General features: G+C 43.6%; 1 protein-coding gene across 1 annotated transcript in view; it reads left to right on the top strand.

The window, feature by feature from the left end:
• The window catches only part of LOC119972377 (transmembrane protein 241), a 67,936-nt gene extending 44,429 nt beyond the window's left edge, over positions 1-23,507 (top strand). The window contains exons 8-9 of the mRNA XM_038808964.1: positions 5,466-5,514; positions 23,328-23,507. Coding sequence (XP_038664892.1) covers positions 5,466-5,514; positions 23,328-23,377 — 99 coding nt within the window. The 3' untranslated portion in view covers positions 23,378-23,507. The remainder of the gene's footprint in view (positions 1-5,465; positions 5,515-23,327) is intronic.
• Positions 23,508-24,180: the final 673 nt, after the last annotated feature.

Here is a 24,180-nt window from a genome sequence, read left to right as displayed (position 1 = left end):
GTGACAATAAGCGATTTTCATTTCATTTTTCAAATAAGTCAATGAATTGTTTAATATCAAGAGTACGGGACTGAGTAACGTGGGATGAATTGCAGTGGGCAGCAGGGTAGCATAGTGGTTAGCACAATTGCTTCACAGCTCCAGGGTCCCAGGTTCAATTCCCAGCTTGGATCACTGTCTGTGTGGAGTCTGCACGTTATCTCCGTGTCAGCGTGGGTTTCCTGCGGGTGCTCCGGTTTCCTCCCACAGTCCAAAGATGTGAGGGTTAGATGGATTGGCCATGATAAATTGCCCTTTGTGTCTGCTGGACTCATGCTTCAGGGATTAGAAGGGCAGCAAGATGTACAGTTCTCCCTGGAGCTTCACTAACTGCCGGTGCAGTAAATTGAATTTGCTTCATTTGTGGAATTCAATACAGGGCAACACTTTCTAAACCAGGATAAATAACAACAGAAAATACGCGACATACTCAGCAGATCTGGCAGCACCTGTGGCGAGCTAATGAGCTGAAATTTCTTTTCGGCTGTAAGAGCGGGCAGGCCTGACGATTCCCTTTACTGGTTGCCATGCCAGGTTACCAACATTTTGCCACCTGCCTCCGTGCCATTTTGAAACGGGCTGGGCTGGAGCAGGTACAGGATGACAACTTGCCCGGTTACAAGTAACAGGCTGCTGATTAGGCCATTCCAAATGTAACGTTTCCAAAAAGCATTTGGTAAGGTACTGCACAAAAGGCTACGAAATAAGATGAGCCCATGATGTTGGGTGCAGTATATTAGTATGGGCAGAGGATTGCCTAACTGATAGAAGTTGGGATAAGAGGGACATTTTCAGAATGGCAACCTGGAACTAGTGGAGTGCCACAGAGATCAATGCTTGGGCCACAATTGTTTAAAATATGAAATGTATTTTAATGACTTGGACGGGGGAAGTGAGTGCACTATTGCCAAGTTTACGGCTGTCACTTAAGGTAGGAAGGCAAATGGTGAGGAAGACCGAGTTTACAGAGGGATATAGACTGGATAAGCAAATGGGTAAAAGCTGGCAGATGGAGTATAATGCAGGAAAATGTGAAGTCATGCACTTTGGTAGGAAGAATAAAGGAGCTGAATATTATTTACCTGTCAAAAGACTGCAAAAAAACTGCAGCCCAGAGGGAAATCTGGGCCCTCGTGCATAAATCACAAAAAGCTAGTATGCACGTTCAGTTGGAAAGGCAAATGGAACGGTGGCCTTTAATTCAAAGGGAATGGAATATAAAAATAGGGAAGTCTTTCACCTAACTTGGACAGGGTTCCTGAGGCGACCACTTTATTGGCGACCACCTCCAAAATTACCGACGTCTCCGGACTCGCAGCCTAAAATTCTAATCTGCCACTGAGAACTTGGGGCGGAAATGCAGCCCAATGTTCTGAGGAAAGATCATCAACCTGAAAAATTGACTCTCCTGATCTCCACGGATGCTGCCTGATCTGCTGAGTTTTTGCAGCCTTTTCTGTTTCCTCTTCAGCTTTCCACATTCTGCACTGTATTGCTTTTTAATCTGAAACTTTGTTCATTCTGATCCTATTGGCAGAATAAAGCAAATGACCCTCCTCCCCCGCCCCGCCAGCATCTGTGATAAGTGCTTAAGATCATAGTTATAAAGCGGCTCCAGAAAGCCGATCTGGCAAGGTGGGATGGTCTCCCTCTGTCAGTGGCAGGTCGGGTACAGGCGGTTAAAATGAATGTGTTGCCGCGATTTCTGTTTATTTGTCAATCCCTACCAATTTTCCTGCCAAAGGCTTTTTTCAGGGAGATTGAGGGAAGGATTACCTCGTTCATATGGGGAGGGGAATTTAGCCAGAGTGAGGAAGGTGCTGCTACAGAGGGGAAGGCAGGCAGGGGGTTTGGGTCTCCCGAACCTGATGTACTACTACTGAGCGGCGAATGTGGAGAAGGTGCGGAGCTGGGTCAGAGGGGTTGATTCCCAGTGGGTCAGAATGGAGGAGAGTTTATGCAGGGGGTCGGGACTGAAAGCACTAGCAACAGCGCCGCTCCCGATAGCTCCGGGGAAATACTCAGGGAGTCCGGTAATAATAGCTTCATTGAAAATCTGGAGGCAGTTTCGCCAACACTTCGGGCTGGGGGCAGGGTCAAGGGAAATGCCGATTCGGGGGAACCACCGATTTGAGCCAGAGAAGTGGGATGGAAGTTTTCGGAAATGGGAAGAGATGGGGATTAAGACGCTAAAAGATTTGTTTCTTTGGGGTCGGTTTGCAGGATTGAGGGAGCTGGAAGCGAAGTATGGGCTGGAGCAGGGAGAAATGTTTAGATACATGCAGGTTCGAGACTTTGCCAGAAAGGAGATACAGAGCTTGCTGGTAGAGCCGGCCTCCACATTGCTGGAGGAGGTGCTGACGACAAGGGGACTAGAGAAGGGGGTAGTGTCAGCGGTGTACGTAGCTATTTTTGAAGAGGATAAGGCACAACTGGAAGGGATCAAAGCAAAGTGGGAGGAAGAGTTGGGAGAGGTTATAGAGGAGGGGGTCTGGTGTGAGGTGCTCCGGAGAATAAATGCCTCCACCTCGTGTGCGAGATTGGGGCTGATACAGCTGAAAGTGGTAGACAGAGCACACCTCACGAGGGCAAGAATGAGCTGATTCTTTGAAGGAGTAGAAGATGTGTGTGTGAACGTTGCGGGGGGCCCCCCGCTAATCACGTTCATGCGTTTTGGTCCTGTCCAAAGCTAGAGGATTACTGGTAGGAGATTTTTAGGGTAATTTCCAAGATGGTGCATGTGAAACTGGACCTGGGTCCCCGGGAGGCCATATTCGGGGTGTCGGACCAGCCAGGGTTGGAAACGGGTGCGGAGGCAGATGTTGTAGCCTTCGCTTCATTGATCGCCTGAAGGCGAATCCTGATAGGTTGGAGAGCAGCCTCTCCACCCTGTGCCCTGGCGTAGTGGGGGGACCTGTTGGAATACTAGACCCTTGAGAAGGTTACGTTTGAACTAAGGGGAAGGACGGTGGGGTTCTACAAGTCATGGGTATTATTCATTATGCACTTTCAAGAACTGGATAACATCGAACATTAGTTGGGGGGATGGTGAGAGGGTTGGGGGGAGGGGGGTTGTGTTTAGTAAGGATGACTACGGGTAATCCCTGATTCCTTTTTGTCATTTGTTTATGTAAACATGCAGGCTGATGTTTGGAGGTTGGTGGGAAGATGGGATCGATATGGGGATTGACATATCTGTTGCTGATTATTGTTTATTGTTGGTGGGTGTAAATTCGGGAGAAAATGTGGAAAACGGAGAATAAAAATATTTTTTTTAAAAATAAAGTGGCTCCACTAGCACCACGAGTGGCTTTATTTCCATAACATCAATCCTTCCAATCTGAAAGAAACATTTTAAAATGCCATTAAGTACTCGCAGCACTAATTCAGCTTGCTCCTTCATTCGTTCCCCGACTGTTTGCCATATTTTTATTTTGCTGATCCTTTTTTTGCAGTGTCATTGCAATGTGAAACTATCTTATCTCCAAGAATAATGCAATTTTTCCCCCACTATTCAATTACTGAGGTGGAATCAACTTTTTTGTTTAAAAAATATTCAAACTTTTTATCACCCATTAGAAAACTCAAAACGCACCGAATTAAAAGTTTGAGGTTTTCTCACCTTGCAGAACAGGGAATAGATATCTACCACCGAGTACCTTTGGCAAAGGCTGCTCACAACATCCAGAATAATCTTGTTTCCAGCACTGGAAGGGTTAAGCATGCTTTGTGCTCAATTTGTTATGGAGATATAAATTATGCCCAGATTGGCACCAAACCTTATTAACGATGATATTTCAGTAGGAGACAAGCTCCTTGAATGAACTTGACTCATGCCCGCAGGAGCAGAGTTGAGAAAAGTTGAGCCGAGTTGGCAATGCATTAATATTCATTTCCGTGCTATCTAAATTAATTGCACTGTCGATTTGAACTGATTTCTGACACAAGAGCTAATCCTAATCTCCAGCCCCCCCAATTTCCCCTCCCCTCAAGCCCCCAATGTGACCTCAGCTGAGAACAGGAGCACCTTGTGTCGGCAATTACATTAAAGAAGCAGCATCTTATTACTTCAGACCTTGCTAAACCCATACACCCAAAGTACTAATTACACAGCCAAAATTATTCTAATCCAGCCTTGAGAATACCACTGGATATATAATTATTCATGTATAATGTGACATTCGAATACCATCAATTCATGTCTCCCTATGCCCCAGTCCACTTCCTGTGTGAGTATGAGCTGATTCCGAGCCTCGGCTTCTTTTTCTGACGAACATTCCTGGATGGGAGTGAGAGACTTGCCCCCTTGGCTTTGCCACCCCTTGACTCTGGGATGCAGACTGCCACTGTCTCGAGTTGACTGCTTTGAAGCCTGAGACCATTTGGCAAGCCAATGTACCCGTCTCTTTTAATTGCCTAATTATTTTGAATGGGGTTGCTATGGCAGGTCCCAGGTTAACTTGGGTCCACAGATGTTCAGGTTTTGGGTGTTTCAGCACCATGTTATTCTTTTCTTTTTATTGGTGTTTGTGAAAACCTGATCCTGGTTAGGATTCGTTCTAATTGCACAAGGTCAAGCACTGGTAACCTTACTGGGGAAATTGAGGAATGTTTAATCTCCAGGGCCTCTGATCACTGGTTACAAGTATACATGATGTAATAATGTATACAGCCAGTTACTGTGCCCAGGAGGGATGAGTTAATGTTTGAAGTGTTCTCTTCCTTATTTCAGGCAGTGGCTTAGCAGTATCTATTGATTTTAGATTTGTTAGCTGATATGGTTGGGATATTTAAATTGAAGCCACGACAGTGTATTTTGGGTTTAAATGTTCTGGAGATCCTTGCATGAAGAAAGTATGCTCACTTATGCTCTGACCAGTATAACAAATTTCTGTAGATTATTTTCCCTCTAATCACCCCCTCCTCCAAAGTGTTCATTGTTCCTTGTAGAGAAAGTAATTAATTTTTTATTGGCCTCTGGTCTCTCTGATGAATCCGCACATTAGCGGAAGAGTTTTGATGCAGTTAATGTGGTATTGCTAAGTTGTGGCAAGACGCCAAGTAGGACTGATTTATTAAGAAAGGGATGGGTTTGTTGGCCCTAATGGCTTATTCTTATCCTTAAAATTTATGTGCAGTATTTTGAGAGCAAAGTGCAGACTGGGCATCTAAAAGCACAATCCAAGGATGCTGAAAGTCTGAAACAAAGACAAAAAAGCTCGGGTTAAGCAGTGTCTGTGTAGAGAGAGAGAGAGAAAGCATTAACATTTCAGTTCTGTGACCTTTTCATAAGACGCTAACCTTTTTTTAGTTTGTTATTTTGTAGTTTGTTTCTACTGCAGTTTCTCTAAATCCCCATGTGAGGGAGCTACAGAGCAATGAGTGAATTTTCACAAACAAAATAAAATGTACTTCCTCTCTTTCAGTTTGACCCAGGAGGCTATTTTTGGGCAACGATACACTGTGTGTGTGTTGGTGAGTTGAATGATTTTACCATGTCCTTGCAGTGCACCTTTACCGGAGTTGAGATCCATATTATAGTCCAGGCATTCTGTATTTTTTTTAGGAGAAATGTATACTTGCATTATGCTATTCTATATCTTAGTTTAAGTTTGGTATGTTTAGTTTTGCTGATTTCCTACCCTTGTAAAGCCATCAATGTTATTGTCGCAGACAGTTCCACAGGTTGCTGTCCAAGTTGCTGTCAGCTGTCGGAAAGCTATTTTACCAGAGAGAGAGAGAGAGGAGGGGCAACATTGGAGCCAAGCATAGCCCTGCTCCCACTTAATATCCATACAGATGCACTCTCCAGCTGAAGCCACTGAATGGCTTTGAGAAGTTTTAACCTGTCTTGATTTTCTCCTCTCCCTTCTCTCACCAGCTCCTCCCCCTGAGATCAGGAACACTGGCTGGCTATTGTGTTGTCCCAGTTTCTATCCTCACTGCAACCGGCTAACCCAATTTATCAGATTATGATTTTACCTGTTAAATCTGCCGGATAGCTACTTGCATTTGATTTTTGTTTCATGAAATTATTGAATGCTTTGAACGATGAACCCACCGAAAGAAAATACACAGATCAATCCACACTGAAAAGCTATTTTTACTGTAAGACAGTGAATGAGTGGAGCACTTTCATCTGACCCCTTGAAGAAGGAGCTAAGGGCAATAATGTTTCCGGTCAAATCATTTAACATGCCCTGTTCAAAGAAGACTGTCTTAATCACAGTGGCTTTACACAAAAACAGTCTTGTTTTAGAACATATTGGTTGGTATTGCAGTAGACCATAGTATTACTAAACTATATGATTAAACCTGTAATATGAGTGTTGCACATTTTAAATAACCGTGGTGCGTGAACAATGATATTGAAGTGCTCGATCGATTTGAATGTTTTATTTTGAAAGCTTGCATAAAATCTTACTATTGAAACTCACACAACCAGCAAAATTAATCTGGGTCACTTTGCCACCTGAGTTTAGAATTAATATTGCAGTATTGTTGCATATTTGCTACAATAACACCCCATTATCCATACTGCATGTAAGAATAGAAGACGCCAGAAAACCCCATCAGGACTGCCAGCATCTATCAGCAGAGAAGCAAGAGTTTGCGTTTTGAGTCATTTGACTCTTCATTAGAACCGAACGGAGGGAGAGTGTGTTGGAGCTGCAGAAACTACAACAAAAAGTAGCAACTTTAAGAACAAATGACTGATAGCCTGATATGAGAAAGGAGGGGGAATTTGCATGTGCTGAATATTTTAAAAAGGGGGAAGGGAGGAGAAAGGTCACAATCTAAAGTTGCATTTAAATCTTTTGTTTTGCTTTTATGCTTATTTCTGTTTAGGTTGTAAGCATTGTTGGCATATTGTTCATCATGGTGATCCTGAGAAGGATGAGGGATGCCTTCTGTATCATTTGTCTTTTTGTTTTGCCTAACTGCTGAGGGAGAAACTGTTTCCACTAGCGGGAGAGCCAGGGAGCAGAGGACACAGCTTTAAGATCATTGGCAAGAGTTCAGGAGAGAAAATGAGACATTTTTCTTTCAATGCACACTCTTTCTGAAAGGGTGGTGGAAATAATTTAACTAATAATCGCATATTGTCGCAAGTAAGCTTCATTGAAGTTACTGTGGAAAAAGTCCCCAGTCGCCACATTCCGGTGCCTGTTCGGGGAGGCAGGTATGGGAATTGAATCCACGCTGCTGGCCTTGTTCTGCATCATCACCTCACGGCTCTTAATTAGGGTGGCATTGTTAATTAGAGATAGTATAACAGCTGCAGAAAGGCAGTTCGAGGGGGATCTGCCTACTGAGGTAATATGGGTTGAAGTTAGAAATAGGAAAGGAGCAGTCACCTTGTTGGGAGTTTTCTATAGGCCCCCCAATAGCAGCAGAGATGTGGAGGAACAGATTGGGAAACAGATTTTGGAAAGGTGCAGAAGTCGCAGGGTAGTAGTCATGGGCGACTTCAACTTCCCAAACATTGAGTGGAAACTCTTTAGATCAAATAGTTTGGATGGGGTAGTGTTTGTGCAGTGTGTCCAGGAAGCTTTTCTAACACAGTATGTAGATTGTCCGACCAGAGGGGAGGCCATATTGGATTTAGTACTTGGTAATGAACCAGGGCAGGTGATAGATTTGTTAGTGGGGGAGCATTTTGGAGGTAGTGACCACAATTCTGTGACTTTCACTTTAGTAATGGAGAGGGATAGGTGCGAGCAACAGGGCAAGGTTTATAATTGGGGGAAGGGTAAATACAATGCTGTCAGACAAGAATTGATGTGCAGAAGTTGGGAACATAGGCTGTCAGGGAAGGACACAAGTGAAATGTGGAACTTGTTCAAGGAACAGGTACTGCGTGTCTTTGATATGTATGTCCCTGTCAGGCAGGGAAGAGATGGTCGAGTGAGGGAACCATGGTTGACAAGAGAGGTTGAATGTCTTGTTAAGAGGAAGAAGGAGACTTATGTAAGGCTGAAGAAACAAGGTTCAGACAGGGCGCTGGAGGGATACAAGATAGCCAGGAGGGAACTGAAGAAAGGGATTAGGAGAGCTAAGAGAGGGCATGAAAAATCTTTGGCGGGTAGGATCAAGGAAAACCCCAAGGCCTTTTACACATATGTGAGAAATATGAGAATGACGAGAGCGAGGGTAGGTCCGATTAAGGACAGTAGCGGGAGATTGTGTATTGAGTCTGAAGAGATAGGAGAGGTCTTGAACAAGTATTTTTCTTCAGTATTTACAAACGAGAGGGGCCATATTGTTGGAGAGGACAGCGTGAAGCAGACTGATAAGCTTGAGGAGATACTTGTCAGGAAGGAAGATGTGTTGCGCGTTTTGAAAAACTTGAGGATAGACAAGTCCCCCGGGCCTGACGGGATATATCCAAGGATTCTATGGGAAGCAAGAAATGAAATTGCAGAGCCGTTGGCAATGATCTTTTCGTCCTCGCTGTCAACAGGGGTGGTACCAGAGGATTGGAGAGGGGCGAATGTCGTGCCCCTGTTCAAAAAAGGGAATAGGGATAACCCTGGGAATTACAGGCCAGTTAGTCTTACTTCGGTGGTCGGCAAAGTAATGGAAAGGGTACTGAGGGATAGGATTTCTGAGCATCTGGAAAGGCATTGCTTGATTAGGGATAGTCAGCACGGATTTGTGAGGGGTAGGTCTTGCCTTACAAGTCTTATTGAATTCTTTGAGGAGGTGACCAAGCATGTGGATGAAGGTAAAGCAGTGGATGTAGTGTACATGGATTTTAGTAAGGCATTTGATAAGGTTCCCCATGGTAGGCTTATGCAGAAAGTAAGGAGGCATGGGATAGTGGGAAATTTGGCCAGTTGGATAACAAACTGGCTAACCGATAGAAGACAGAGAGTGGTGGTGGATGGCAAATATTCAGCCTGGAGCCCAGTTATCAGTGGCGTACCGCAGGGATCAGTTCTGGGTCCTCTGCTGTTTGTGATTTTCATTAACGACTTGGATGAGGGAGTTGAAGGGTGGGTCAGTAAATTTGCAGATGATACGAAGATTGGTGGAGTTGTGGATAGTGAGGAGGGCTGTTGTCGGCTTCAAAGAGACATAGATAGAATACAGAGCTGGGCTGAGAAGTGGCAGATGGAGTTTAACCCTGACAAGTGTGAGGTTGTCCATTTTGGAAGGACAAATCTGAATGCGGAATACAGGGTTAACGGTAGGGTTCTTGGCAATGTGGAGGAGCGAAGAGATCGTGGTCTATGTTCATAGTTCTTTGAAAGTTGCCACTCAAGTGGATAGAGCTGTGAAGAAGGCCTATGGTGTGCTAGCGTTCATTAGCAGAGGGATTGAATTTAAGAGCCGTGAGGTGATGATGCAGCTGTACAAAACCTTGGTCAGGCCACATTTGGAGTACTGTGTGCAGTTCTGGTCACCTCATTTTAGGAAGGATGTGGAAGCTTTGGAAAAGGTGCAAAGGAGATTTACCAGGATGTTGCCTGGAATGGAGAGTAGGTCATACGAGGAAAGGTTGAGGGTGCTAGGCCTTTTCTCATTAGAACGGAGAAGGATGAGGGGCGACTTGATAGAGGTTTATAAGATGATCAGGGGAATAGATAGAGTAGACAGTCAGAGACTTTTTCCCCGGGTGGAACACACCATTACAAGGGGTTATAAATTTAAGATAAATGGTGGAAGATATAGAGGGGATGTCAGAGGTTGGTTCTTTACCCAGAGAGTAGTGGGGGCATGGAATGCACTGCCTGTGGTAGTAGTTGAGTCGGAAAAGTTAGGGACCTTCAAGCGGCTATTGGATAGGTACTTGGATTAGGGTAGAATAATGGAGTGTAGGTTAACTTCTTAAGGGCAGCACGGTAGCATTGTGGATAGCACAATTGCTTCACAGCTCCAGGGTCCCAAGTTCGATTTCGACTTGGGTCACTGTCTGTGTGGAGTCTGCACATCCTCCCCGTGACTGCATGGGTTTCCTCCGGGTACTCCGGTTTCCCCCCCAGTCCAAAGATGTGCAGGTTGGGTGGATTGGCCATGAAAAATTGTCCAAAATTCTATGATTAACCTAGGACAAAAGTTCGGCGCAACATCGTGGGCCGAAGGGCCTGTTCTGTGCTGTATTTCTCTATTACAAGCCAGCTGTTTAGCCCACTATGCTAAACCAGCCCCTCAGTGTGCTAAAGGGTGCAGTAGTAGATTTCAAAAGGGAATAATTGATGTATGCTTGAGAAAGAAACAATTATGGAGAAGGAGCAGGGTCGTGGGACTAATTGGTAGCATTCTCAAAGATCTGACGCAGCCACTGTGGGCCAAATGATGACCTCCTGTGCGTTGTGAAACTGAGTGACATGCTGGACCACTTCAGAGAGCATGGAGAATCAAGCACAGAGTCTGGGTTGAACTGAAGTCAGAGATGGGGGTCGTGGTTCCCTTCCTTGAAGGACATCAAATAACCAGTTAGTTTTTTATGATGATCCAGCAAACTTGCTCATCAAGTTATTTTCACCGCTGATATCCTACAAAATTAGGAGCTCTATTGAATTCAATTGGCCTTGATGGATTTGGGTTGCTAATACTGTAACCACCACCCGACAGTAGCATAGATTAAATAAATCTTTAGCGGGGATTACACAGTTGTTGCAGCCCAGAATTTTCTGTTTGCAATGTTCAATAAATAGTTGGTGTGTTTGTGCAACATTTCCCCCCCCCCTCGCTATTTTAGCAGAGACATTAATCTTTTAAAATTAAACTAGTTAACACTACGCAAACTCATTAAGCTTTTGTCCACTACATCAGAACCAGTAATTGCTAAAGTGCATTCGTGTTTTGTGAGTGTTTATAATTTTTATGCGTTTGGAAGTAATTGCTGCTTCTATCTTTAAATCCTATTGTGTAAAGATGCTGTTGATATGAATGGGTAAAACAGAATGTAAAGGTGCCACGTTTGCCTGCTGGTTTGTTTTTCAAAACCGATTTCCGTCTGGATTAGCCTGAGGTCAGTCATTACACTTGTGCTTTCCCACAGACTTTGGGAGCTTTTACACTGTGATTTGTGGTTCAGGCAAAGTAGTGTAGCACACTCTAGAGCAGTGTTTTTCAACCTCTTTTCCGGGACCCACGCCGGCCGACATTCGTGGCCCTCGCCACGTTCACTTACATTTAATGCAAAAGGGGAGCCTATTTGGTCTTCACAATCTCAGTGTAATCAGGTTCAGATGAGGAGAGAGCAGTGAGCATATCGGTGCAGATGTCAGCCATTTCCTTTGTGCTGTCTTCATCTTTGTGAGAATGGAAAATCCAAGATCTTGTATATAGGCCCTCATGAAGGGTAATAACAACAATGCTCATTTTACTCAGCCCTGGATAATCCTGGGAGATGCAACTCCAGATTGATGACAACCTCATGGACTTTTGGTTCATTTTTAAGTACAGTGGTGCAGTCTTTTCATTTTGGAGTCGGCTGTCCGGTCTCAAATCAAAAGGAATTTTTCACCCACTTCTCTTTCAAAATCTGAAACGTCCCCTCTCCTTTACCAGTACTTTCCTGCAAATAACACATAGGGCTTTACATCCTTATTTGTATTTGCGCAATTGGCGAAACCATACCTCAAGAGCTAACACTAGAACATAGAACATAGAACAGTACAGCACAGAACAGGCCCTTCGGCCCTCGATGTTGTGCCGAGCAATGATCACCCTACTCAAACCCACGTATCCACCCTATACCCGTAACCCAACAACCCCCCCCCCCTTAACCTTACTTTTATTAGGACACTACGGGCAATTTAGCATGGCCAATCCACCTAACCCGCACATCTTTGGACTGTGGGAGGAAACCGGAGCACCGGGAGGAAACCCACGCACACACGGGGAGGACGTGCAGACTCCGCATAGACAGTGACCCAGCCGGGAATCGAACCTGGGACCCTGGAGCTGTGAAGCATTTATGCTAACCACCATGCTACCGTGCTGCCCTAACTAGCACTACTAGCACTGCTCTGTCCTGTCCTGGACCCTCCTGAGCAGCTCTCTGCAGCAGACTCGGATGTGAGATCCTGGCCGTTTTAACAGGGATGCATGTGGCCTGAAACAACGCCTCCCAGCGGTTGCTGATTTTCTGACCTTATTCCCGGCACCAGCCATTTTGTTGAGGTAGGTTCGGACCCAGCATCACCCATTAAGGCGGACAGACGATTAAGCTCAGTAAGGGCAGTGAAAGGAGCTGACAGGGTTTTCCTCTTGGCCTCCAGTTCCCAACACAATAGGAGCAGCAGTTGACCTGCTGGACCCAGTGGTAGTTCATGGGGTGCCAGTACTTCAGACAAGCCTAAAGTTTTGTCTGACTGCTGAGGCATCGGTGGAATCAAAAGTCACCCTGCTGACCCCCCACCCCCGGCAACCACTTCCTCCACTATAGTGGCGTGGCTGCTCGCTCTTCTTAATTGGATAGGGAACCTCACAAGGGGGTTCCCCAGTCAAAATACCAATGCGTAACATCCAAAGCGAAAATTCAGCCCAGGCAGTTGGGCTACCAAATGGTGAGCGCACAACACGAGCAGGAAACAAGAGGCAACAGTGGATCCTCCAAGTTTTGCTCAGCTGGACACAGTGAAATGTGGCGGTGAAATGCTGTCTTGCTCTTAGCTAGTAGTGATGCAGGTGGGCCATTTTACTTTCTCTCGTGGGATGTGGCCGTTGCTACATCTGCTACCCATTCTTGAATGGAGTGGCTTGCTAGGCTATTTCAGAGGGCGGTTCAGAGTCAACCACATTGCTGTGGATCTGGAGTCACATATAGGCCAGACCAAGTAAGGATGGCAGATTTTCTTCCCCAAAATATGAGAGAACCAGGTAGGTTTTTGCAACCATTGACAATGGTTTCATGGCAACTTTTTTTATTGAGACTAGAGTTCATTTATTAACCTATTAATTGAATTTAAATTCCACCAGCTGCCGTAGTGGGATTTGAATTAGTGTCTCCAGGGCATTAGCCTGGGCCCCTCGGTTACGAGTCTAGTGGCATTCAGACTGTACCAATGTCTCTTTCTCTCTTCCCCCCCCCCCCCTCCCCCCATTGTAAGGGAAGATGAAGAAAGGGTAGATGCAATTGGAACTCTGCTCAAAGCTTTTTGCCCCCATTGACCCTCAGTCAGGGTCCTGTAATGCTGCCTTCTGTCCTGATGACCCAGTCTACCCTGGTGCAGGTGGAGCAGTATTTGTTGGGCCTTCACAACCCAGCAGATGTTAGCCAAGAGCATTTGAGCAGTTAGCAAGGAAACAAGCAACCTGCCTCTTGCTCTTTTGAGCCAAAGGTTTTGTCCAATGTAGGAGTAATAGAAAAAGGTTTGTGGTTGGCTTGAGTGTTTCACTGTAACATTGTCAAAGGTATTTTCAATGTTTGAGAATCATCAACTTTATTTCAAATATCCATTTTTTCCATTCTCCCCGAGTGCATGTTTGCCCTGTGGAAATGGTATGACAAGTTAAAGACGAGTGATGGATTGTTGGCTGGTGAAACTGTGGGACAGCTTTATGCTGCCCATGTTCTTCTGCAGCCTCCATGCTTCCTCAAGACAACCTGTCCCTCTACATATCTTTCTATCATCTTCAAACTTAGCAACAATGCACTCAGTTCCTAATTAATGGAAACTGTGAGTAGCTGTGATCCCAACACTGACCCCTGCAGAACACCACTGATCACCGGCTGCCATCCTGAAAAGGATGCCTTTATCCCCACTCTCTGCCTTCTGCCAGTCAGCCAATCCTTTATCCATGCTAGTACTATGCCGTAACACCATGGGCCCTTATCTTATTTAGCAGCCCCTGATTGGCACTTTGTCAAAGGTCTTCTGGAAATCCAAATAGATTACGTCCACTGATTCTTCTTTGTCTAAATTCCTCGTTATCTCCTCAAAGATACCAGATAATGACACTGTAGAAAAATAATAGGGACTGGACGAGGAACGTTAAAAGGACTTAGACTTAAGGTTTTGTAGCTGAACGAGTGGAGCATTGAAAATAAAATGGATAAATTAGCTGTGTTGATAGATGTAAAGGGATATGCTATAGTTGGAATTAACGGAGACATGGCTCCAAGGTGACCAAGGATGGGAATTAAACATTGAGGGTTATTCAATTTTTAGGAAGAACAGACAGAAAGGAAAAGGTGGTGGAGTTGCATTATTGATTAAAGAAGATATTGATACAATATTGAGAAAATATATCAGTACAGATGATGTGGAATCTGTCTGGGTCGAGTTAAGAAACATCAAGCGGCAAAAAACATTTATAGGGGTGGTATACTGACCAGCAAACTGCAGTGGTACTGTTGGGAATAGCATTAGACAGGAAATCAGAGATGCAGGTGATAAAGGAACAGCTGTGATTATGGAGAGTTTAATCTAGATATAGATTGGGTGAGTCAAATTAGTCACAGTACAATAAAGGAGGAATTTCTTGAGTGTTTACGGGATGGTTTTCTGGATCAATATATTGAGGAACCAACAAGAGAACAGGTGATCTTGGGCTGGGTGTTGTGCAATGAGAAAGGATTAGTTGGCAATCTAGTTGTGAGTGAACCCTTGGGGGTCAGTAACCGTAATATAATCGAATTCTTTATCAAGGTGGATAGTGAGATAGTTGATTCTGCGACATGGGTCCTGAGCCTTAATCAAGGTAACTATGATGGTATGAGACATGACTTGGCTATGACGGACTGGGAAACATTACTGAAAGGAAGGACAGTGGACAGGCAATGGCAGCCATTCAGGGAACGAATAGGTGAACTCTAAAGGTTGTTTTAGAGTAGAAAGGGAATCATGGCTGAACCATGGCTTACAAGGCGAACTAGAGATAGTATTAGATTCAAAGAAGAGGCATACAAGTTAGCAAGAAAAGCAATAGACCTGAGGATTGGGAACAGTTTAACATCCAGCAAAGACGGATCAAGGGATAGATTAAGAAGGGGAAAATACAATTTGAAAGTAAGCTAACGGGGAACATAAAAACTGACTGTAAAAGTTTCTATAGCAATGTGAAGAGAAAAAGATTGATTAAAAAGTAATAAATTAATAAAAACGTAGTCAGAAACGGGGAATGCATAACAGGGATCAAAGAAATGGCTAAGGAACTAAATTTGTACTTTGCTTCTGTCTTCACAAAGGAAGACATGAATAATGTAGCAGAAGTTCTGAGAAGCACAAGTTTTAGTGAGGAGCTGAAGGAAATTAGTATTTGTAAAGAAACAGTTTGGGGGAAATTGGTGGGATTGAAGGCAGACAAATCTGCAGGGCCTGATAATCTTCATCACAGAGTACTTAAGGAAGTGGCTCTAGAAATAGTAGATCCATTGGTACTCATTTTTCTAAATTCTTTGGACTCTGGAATGTGTTCCTGCAGATTGGGGGGTAGCTAATATAACCCCGCTGTACAAAAAAGCAGGAAGATAGAAAACAAGGAATTATAGACCAGTGAGCATAACGTCGGTAGTAGGGAAGTAGCTGGAGTCCATTATCAAGTATTTCAGAGCATAACATTTGGAAAGCAGTGGTGTAATCAGACAAAGTTAGCATAGATTTTTAAAAGGAAAATCATGCTTGACTAATCTATTAGTGTTCTTTGAAGATGCAACTAGTGGAGTTGACCAGGGAGATGGTGGATGTGGTTTATTTAGACTTTCGGAAGGCTTTCGACAGGCTCTCACGTAGCAGATTATTTAGTAAAAGAAAACATTTGGAATAAATGGGTCATTTTCTGATTGGTGGCAGTGACTAGTGGAGTATCGCAGGGATCTGTGCTAGGACCTCAACTATTCACATTTAATGCAGATTTATGTAAGAAAATGCAAGTGTTTTATGACGTTACTTTCTTTCGGGACTTGTGGGAGGAATCCGGAGCACCCGGAGGAAACCCGACAGACACAGGGAGAACTTGCAGACTCCGCACAGACAGTGACCCAAGCCGGGAATCGAACCTGGGACTCTGGAGCTGTGAAGCAACAGTGCTAACCACTGCTGCCCTTTTGGACCAGTTTGATGTGGCAGTCACAAATGAAAACGCTTGCCTACGCTTACATAAATCTGCTGCAGTTCATTCTTGGATGTTAATCTGCAACATTTAGTGATCAAAGCATTTTGCAGAATGCTTTTTCCAGACTTCCTCTTCGAACCAATTCTAGTTGCCCATTTGATGAGTTACTGTGCCAGATTTCTCAACATTTCCACAAGCTCTAAATATTACGAAAATAAATCACACTCTGACCGAAAATTCCAGTCACATCTAACAGAACAGTGATGTTCCATCTGTTAAAAATGTTCTGGGAATCTTTTTACAAATTCTCACTCTCACTTAATCTTTTTTAAATGGATTGGCGCTCCGTCAGGTTGTGTTATGTCAGCCAAGTGTAAGTGTTTCTCAGCCCATGTCTACATGTCGGTGTTCACTGAGTAAAGAACCAGCATGCACCCGGCAATTTCTCTCTGAATATCTACTTCTTCAACCTCTGTACAACCAGAAAAGGAACAAGGAAATGTAGCGGCAGCCCCTATTCCATGAGGGGTCTGACCGGATACTTGCACAGCATCAGCAGTGCATCCCTGCTCTTTATTCTGGCCCTCTCGACATGCATGCTAACATTTCTTTTGCCTTCCTAACTGCCCATTGAACCTGAATGTTAACCTTAAGAGAATCCTGAATTAGGACTCCGAAATCCCTTTGTGCTTCTGATTTTCACCACCTTTTCCCATTTAGGAAATAGTCTATGCCTCTATTCTTACTAACAAAGTGTATAACTTCACACTTTTCCACATTAAAATGCATCTACCACTTCTTTGCCCATTCTCCTAATCTATCCAAGAACTTCTGCAGCCTCCCTGCTTCCTCAACACATCCTGTCCCTCTACATATCTTTGTACCACCTGAAATCTTATTAACAATGCCCTCAGTTCCTTCTTCCAGATCATTAATTTATATCGTGAATAGCTGTGATCCCAACACTGACCCCTACGGAACACCCCTTGCACCGATTGCCATCTTGAAAAAGGCCCCTTTATCCCCACTCTCTGCCTTCTGCCAGTCAGCCAAACCTCTGTCCGTGCCAGTACCTTACGCCTAATACTATGGGCTCTTATCTTATTCAGCAATCTCCTATACAGTACCTTCTGGAAATCTAAATAGTGTCTCACTTCCTCAAAGAATTCTAACAGATTTGTCAGGCATGACCTCCCATTGACTCAGTCCTATTTTACCATGCATTTCCAAGTACTCCGCCGTCTCACCCTACTCCAAAATGTTACCAACAGCCAAAGTCAGGCTAACTGGCTGGTGGAAAGGGTTTTGGTACTGCTTCCTTCTGGGCTTAAGATTGTTTTCCATGGCAAGGTTGCCTTCTTTGCAGACTCTGCATCATCTCAGGATTACAGCAAAGGATATACCAGGCACTCAACTGATTTTTGAACAGTGGAGCACTTCTTTATCTCTCTCCTGTTCGCTGAAGTGAGAGTTCCTTTCACTTCCAAGGTCTAAACACTTCTTCCCAGTTCTCTCCGAAAGCATCACACAGGAACCAATCTCTAACCATTGTCAGGCAGAACTCTGTCCCTAGCCAACTCACCCGTGCCAGTTGACCAATCAAATCGACTCCCTCCAAAGCTGGTTCCTAAGATCCACTTGGTGCCAAAGAGTCAGTCTTCTTTCTGAAATACAAAACCTGGGAAAACAATATCTTGGCAGGCAAGCTGTTTCAACTTTGCGTCGTCTGCTTAGAAGGCACATCCGAATTACAGGTCCACAGACCAAAATAATAAAATAAAAGAAATGGGAACAAAGAAAATAAACAGGAAGGACTCTTACACCCGATCAAAGGAATGTTTTATAACAAACCCTATCCTTATCTGAGGGAAGAATGTTCAGGAGCATCTAACACTGCCATCCTGTGAGACTGGCAAATCTGTGTCAACTCGAAACTGCCAACTTATTTCACATCAAACCGTTGCAACCACAAGAAGAGTCTATTCATTCCATTGTTCTGGGTTTGCCTTGGACTATGTGCCAGAGGTGAAAGTCACGTCTTTAGTCCTCTGAAAGAACATTGATTTTTTTTCATTGAAGATGGAATAGAAAGTTTGTTTTCTTTCCTTATGGCAGTTCTTGCACTTTTAAAGTCATTCTTTACCCTCCGTAACTGGACAGCAGCATTGAACATGTGAGGGCAGTTATGAGTTCTTAACTCTTCAACAACTTTCACTTCTATAGTGTGTTTAATATAGCAAAAGGTCGCAGACCTCTTCACAGAGGCATAAACCCGATAAAAAGTTTTCCTGTGTATTCGGCAGCAGGAGCTACACAGAAGTTAGGAACAAGCCTTTTTTGCTTCCTGGAGGAAGAGGCCATTCAGCTCATCAATCCGTACTGACCCTCTGAAAGAGCACCCCACCCAGGCCCACTTTCCCATCCTGTCCCCGTAACCTCACCCAACCAGCACGGTAGCACATGTGGCTAGCATTATGGCTTCACAGCGCCAGGGTCCCAGGTTTGGTTCCCGCTGGGTCACTGTCTGTGCGGAGTCTGCACCTTCTCCCTGTGTCTGCGTGGGTTTCCTCCGGGTGCTCCGATTTCTTCCCACAGTCCAAAGACGTGCAGCCTGGGTGGATTGGCCATGCTAAATTGCCTTTAGTGTTCAAATTAAAGGTTACGAGGGGTTAGTGGGTTATGGGGATAGGGTGTAAGTGAGGGCTTAAGTGGGTCGGTGCAGACATAATGGACCGAATGGGCCACATATCTGGACTCTAAGGGGCAATTTTAGCATTCCTAATACACCTAACCTGCACATCTTCTGCCTTTATTACAAGAAAAGTCGAGTTCCAGCAGGAACTCCCCCACCCATCGTATTTTATCAGCACCTTCAAGGAAATCTTCAGATTTCAAACTCTCATTCTACACATACAATTTTGCAGCATCAAGTCTGCTACTCGTATCCTTTTATTGCCTCAACAATAATATAAAACCCAACTCCTGGGCTGTACTATTTCTTCTGCTTGGTTGGAATCCTTATCCAATTTGGAAAACAAGGTTTGGGGTCTTTTATTGCCTGATGATAATGTCATACAGTTTACAGCTGGTTGAATTGCATTGCGTTAATACCTCGGGTTAAACATGCCACGTATCGTGATGCTGAGCTGATGAAACTGGGAAGCTTCTCACTATAAATTCAGTCAATGATCTCAGCCAAGATGGCCGAAGAGCTGCACACTTGGCTTTGGCACCGAAGGTTGGAAAAATTGCCCTTGTTGGACAGTGATCCCTGCCAAAGAATCAGCAAGGAAGGCTTTCAGTTGTACAGCATCATTTCAAATATGTCCCGAAACACTTCACAGGCAAAACAATACTTGTGAAGCTGTTATTTGTCACATGAGAAATGCAGCAGCCAAATTGTACGCAGCAAGATCCCAAAAATAACATTGCGATGAGGATTAGACAGCCTGTTTTAATGCTGTCGGTTGAGGGATAAACCTTGAGCAGGACACGGGGAAGAACACTCATGCTGAACTTGGAAATATTGCCATGGGATCTTTTGCATCCACCAGAATAGTGAGTGTGTGCATGTGTGGCCATGATCAAATTATTTGTCAGCACTCGCTGTCTCGATAAGAAATATTGTCACTCCAAAATCATGTTTCATCAGCACCTTCAAGGGAACCTTCAAATTCCAGGCACTTATTCAATGTGCACAATTTTTCAACACCCAGTCTCTGACACTGATTCCCTTTTATTGCTTCAAGGTTAATATAAAGCCCAAGTTCTGAGCTGCACAATTTCTACTCTTTGCTGAGGGTCATTATTCAAAAACTGTGTTTTGCAGAGCTGTCGTGAGTTAATGCAGGGAGCAAAGGAAAGGGGGAAAAAAAATTCCATTGGCAATTTAAAACTCAAAGTAACTCTTGACTAATTGCAAGCAAAACCTGAAGCCATGGCTGGATTGATATATTCATTTTCTACAGCTGCTTGCTGCTTGCTCGACAATCTACCTTGATCTTTTTTTGATAAAGTGGACTAGTCCTGGGAACTGGCCAACTGAGGTGCAGCCAATAGATGTCAAATTCAAAGTCTCCCTTTACGTACAGAGCTGCTTCTGAAGATCTCATTTTTGATTTTAAAAAGCGAGCACCTTGATTTAAAATAAAATCAATAGTAAATCCAACCAACATAGTGACTGGCCTGTACCCAACTGCTTGCGAAACAGGGTCCCAGTGCAACCTGATACAGGTGCTGCCGCTTTGCCAAGAAATCTGACTGTGACTGGATCAGGTTCACAGTGAACTCAAGAAGAAAAAAATACGCCAATTTCAAATATTCGTACTTGGAATCGCTGTCTGCATTTCAGTCTGAAAAAAATTTGAGCGGGCAGGGGTAATGATATTGCAGGGAAGGAAAGAGCTATCATAGAATTCACTTGAGGCTGTTGGGATGTGCTGTTGTTTCTAAGTGGGCTGGGTTGAGATGATGGAGGCAGTAATAGTTGGTAAAGATAGAATAATTAAGCCAGGTTTGGTCGTGACACAACCTCGATTTGATGTTTGAGACACAATACCATTTTCTTTCAGAAAAGCCACACTGGCGTGTGGGAGAGAAAAGTCTGTCTCTGTGGTCGTTGTCACCTCTGAATAGACTTTTCCCCAGTTTGTAGATGAAGAATAGATTTAGTTTTGCTCTATGATTGCGCTAGCTCCATTATAATTGGTAAAGGTAATACAGTGACCTAAGAGCCAATGCACAGCAGGTTGTATGACAGAAATTATTGTAATTACTTCCCAGTAACAAAACCAACCTTGGGTCTGATAATGCTGTTCTGGTCAGTGCAATCAATGTCTGTACAGGCAGGAGAAACATATTTTGAAATTTGGTGCAAGTTTGGTTATATTTGCACAGGTTTGTGAAAGTAGTAAGTAAGAATTTATCCCGTGCGGGCAGGTACAGAACTATAAAATACAATTCAGGAGAGTGTTTCCTATTTTTCTTTTGCCAGTTTCCTCCTTTGCTGACACTATCTTCCTTTGCTGTCTTCCTGTCTGAACTGCACACATTCAGCAACTTCTATACACATCGAGTTTATTTAGTTTTTTAAAATAAATTTAGCGAACAAAATTCATTTTTTTTCCCAATTAAGGGGCAATTTAGCGTCGCCAATCCATTTACCCTGTACATCTTTGGGTTGTGGGTGTGAAACCCACGCAAACAAGGGGGGGAATGTGCAAACTCCACACGGGCAGTGACCCAGAGCCGGGATCGAACCTGGGCGCCGGAGTTTATTTGTTGATCTTCCCGCTTGATTTGAGCTCATGCTCCCCAATCTCTCACTTTCTGATCTTGTTAAATATTATGCGCATTAGTTTATTTACAATCCTCAGAATTTTTAAAACCTCAATTGTGTTTTTTTTTAGGGTGAAATATTGCCAGATTCTTTGCTGTACCCTTATAGCTTAGACTTTACCTTGAATCACAGTTTAGTTCCATTCCTCTCTCCTGTCCAAAGCCATGAAGCATTCACATATTACGGTGATGAATCTTTTCCCCAGTATCCCGGAGGGGCATGTGCCATTGCCCCACAGAAGTTCACCTTTACACTTAGAATGATATGTTCCACTGCTCTGCTTAATTGCTCAAACATACAATCATAGAATCTCCACAGTGGAGAAGGAGGTCATTTGGCCCATCACGTCTGCACCGATTCTTGGAAATAGGACCCTACCTAGGCCCAAGTCCAACCCTATACTCTTAACCCAGTAACCCAACCTAACCTTTTGGACGCTAAGGGGCAATTTAGCATGGTCAATCCACCAACCTGAACATCTTTGGACTGTGGGAGGACTTGGAGCACCCGGAAAAAACCCACGCAGACACGGGGAGAAAATGCAAACTCCACACATACATCATTTCAGTTTTTTTTTTTTTAAGTGTCTACTTTATATCCCTACCGCTTATTCTTCTTCAATTTCAGTGTCTTGAATTTATCAAAATTCCAAGATACCTGCTACTTTGTCAGCCAAGTCCTCCAAGCTGTGTGAATGTCACCTATTGGGTCACTCTCTTCCTGTTCTTTGCAACACTGACCCACCCTGTTTAGCAAATTTAAGCCATTGTATTTGTGTCCTGATTTTGAAATCATTCAGGAACATTGTAGAGAGAGGAAAAAAAAGAAGAATACTGATTAAGAGTGGGACCATAGAAAATGTTGAGCTAATAGATTCTAGTGGTACACGAGCAGTTTTTACCCTTTGCCCCCTATGCTGTTTGCAAACCAGAGGGAGCTACCAAGTCTGGGTCAGTGCCACAAAGCAATACTGGTACACACTGACTATCTCGGGAGCTAAGATCTTAGTTTATAATGCTTGCTTAAGTGTGACTTTTGACACCTATAATACATATCATCCAAACATCTTGTATAAACGTACAGTCTGGGATTTATACAGTACCCATCACATGGGCGGCTAAGTAATTAGCACTGCTGCCTCACAGCGCCAGGGACCAGGTTCAATCCCTGCTTTTGGTGACTGTGGCGTTTGCACATTCTCCCCATGTCTGCGTGGGTTTTCTCCAGGTGCTCCGGTTTCCTCCCAGAGTCCAAAAATGTGCACATTAGGTAGGTTGGCCAAGATTAATCCCCATATTTGGAGGATAATGCAACGAGTAGGCCGAGATAGCGTGCTCCTTCGGAGGATCTGTGCAGTGTTGATGGGCTGAATGGCCTCCTACCGCACTGTAAGGATACTATGGATCTCTCGCCTTTCTCAAAGCTCTTTGCACACAATGGCTTTGTTTTTATATCTATTACAGCTGATGAGGCAAAATATTGTCCAGAAATTCAAGGAAAACCGCTTTTTCCAAATTGTGCTATGGAACCTTGATCATTAATGTGAAGGACAGAACCGCTGATGAAGCACTACCTCAGTGCTCCACAGGATTAGATTGTCTGTTGGTAAATTGCACGTGTGGGACATTGGAACGCTATTTGGATGGTTAACTGAAAGTTCAGCTGTGAACATGATACGGATGTTATATTTGAAATAATAATTAACGGTTTCCTACTCTTTAATGACAGTGGATTATTTACATTGTCACCGTGGATGTGCTAATTTTTGTTTTGAATGTACTACATTAGTGCACTTTTATCCAGCTGCTATTTGAGATACGAGAAGGACACAGCAGTATAATGCTTTATTTACCAGCAAAACACGTATTGCAATTTTGCTCCCATGTGATATTGTGGTATTTATGAGTGCAGTTTACTGAAAATGTTCTTTCTGCAGGTGGATACAAAGTATTTCAGAAATTATCAAAATCTTATTCGCTGAGGTAAGTTTATTCAGACTACAGTACACGTTCATCTGATAAGCATTTCAGCTTTTGTCCCCTAATGAAACAACATTCAGGAATCTTGTAAATAAGGGGAATCATATTAAATAGAACATATAATACAGTAATTGTATCGCTTCAAATCCTATTTACTCAATTATATACTTGCATTTATATAGCTGCTTATATTGTTAATGTTTTAAATCCTTTCAGTGAATTGCTTTTGATCTGTGGTTTTTGTTTATGTAGAAAAAATTTTGTGGAGATTGTAAAAAAAAAAGGCTTCATAGAAACATGGAAAATAGGAGTGGGAGAAGGCCATTCGGCCCTTCGAGCCATTCGTTATGATCATGGCTGATCATCCAACTCAATAGCCTAATCCTGCTTTCCCCCCCCATATCCTGTGATCCCCTCCACCCTAAGTGCTATTTCAAACTGAGCTTCAATCATGAGTGGCAAGATATTCCTGAGGTGATGCACGCAGTCATTATAAATCGCTGGTGTACTTGTTCAATCTAAACATTTGAGTTTTCATTCCGTATAATACTGTCCTCTTCTGTAATTCATATTATCTAAAGGATTGGAGAATATCCAGTCTACCATGTATAATATTGTATCATTCAGTTATGGGTGTCACTTGAGTTTATTGCCCATCTCTAATTTCCCTTGAGAAGGTGATGGGATGGTGACTGTCTTCTTGCAGTCCTGTGGTGAAGGTATTCTTCAAGTTCTATTATGGTAGGGTGGGAAAATCCAGGATTTTGATCCAGCAGTAACAAAGGAGCGACAATATTTTTCCCAGGCGGG

The sequence above is a fragment of the Scyliorhinus canicula genome, chromosome 10 (genome assembly GCF_902713615.1).
Source record: "Scyliorhinus canicula chromosome 10, sScyCan1.1, whole genome shotgun sequence".
Classification (NCBI taxonomy): Eukaryota; Metazoa; Chordata; class Chondrichthyes; order Carcharhiniformes; family Scyliorhinidae; genus Scyliorhinus; species Scyliorhinus canicula.
The sequence above is the reverse complement of the archived record's forward strand: the minus strand, read 5'-3'. Positions and strand labels throughout refer to the sequence as shown.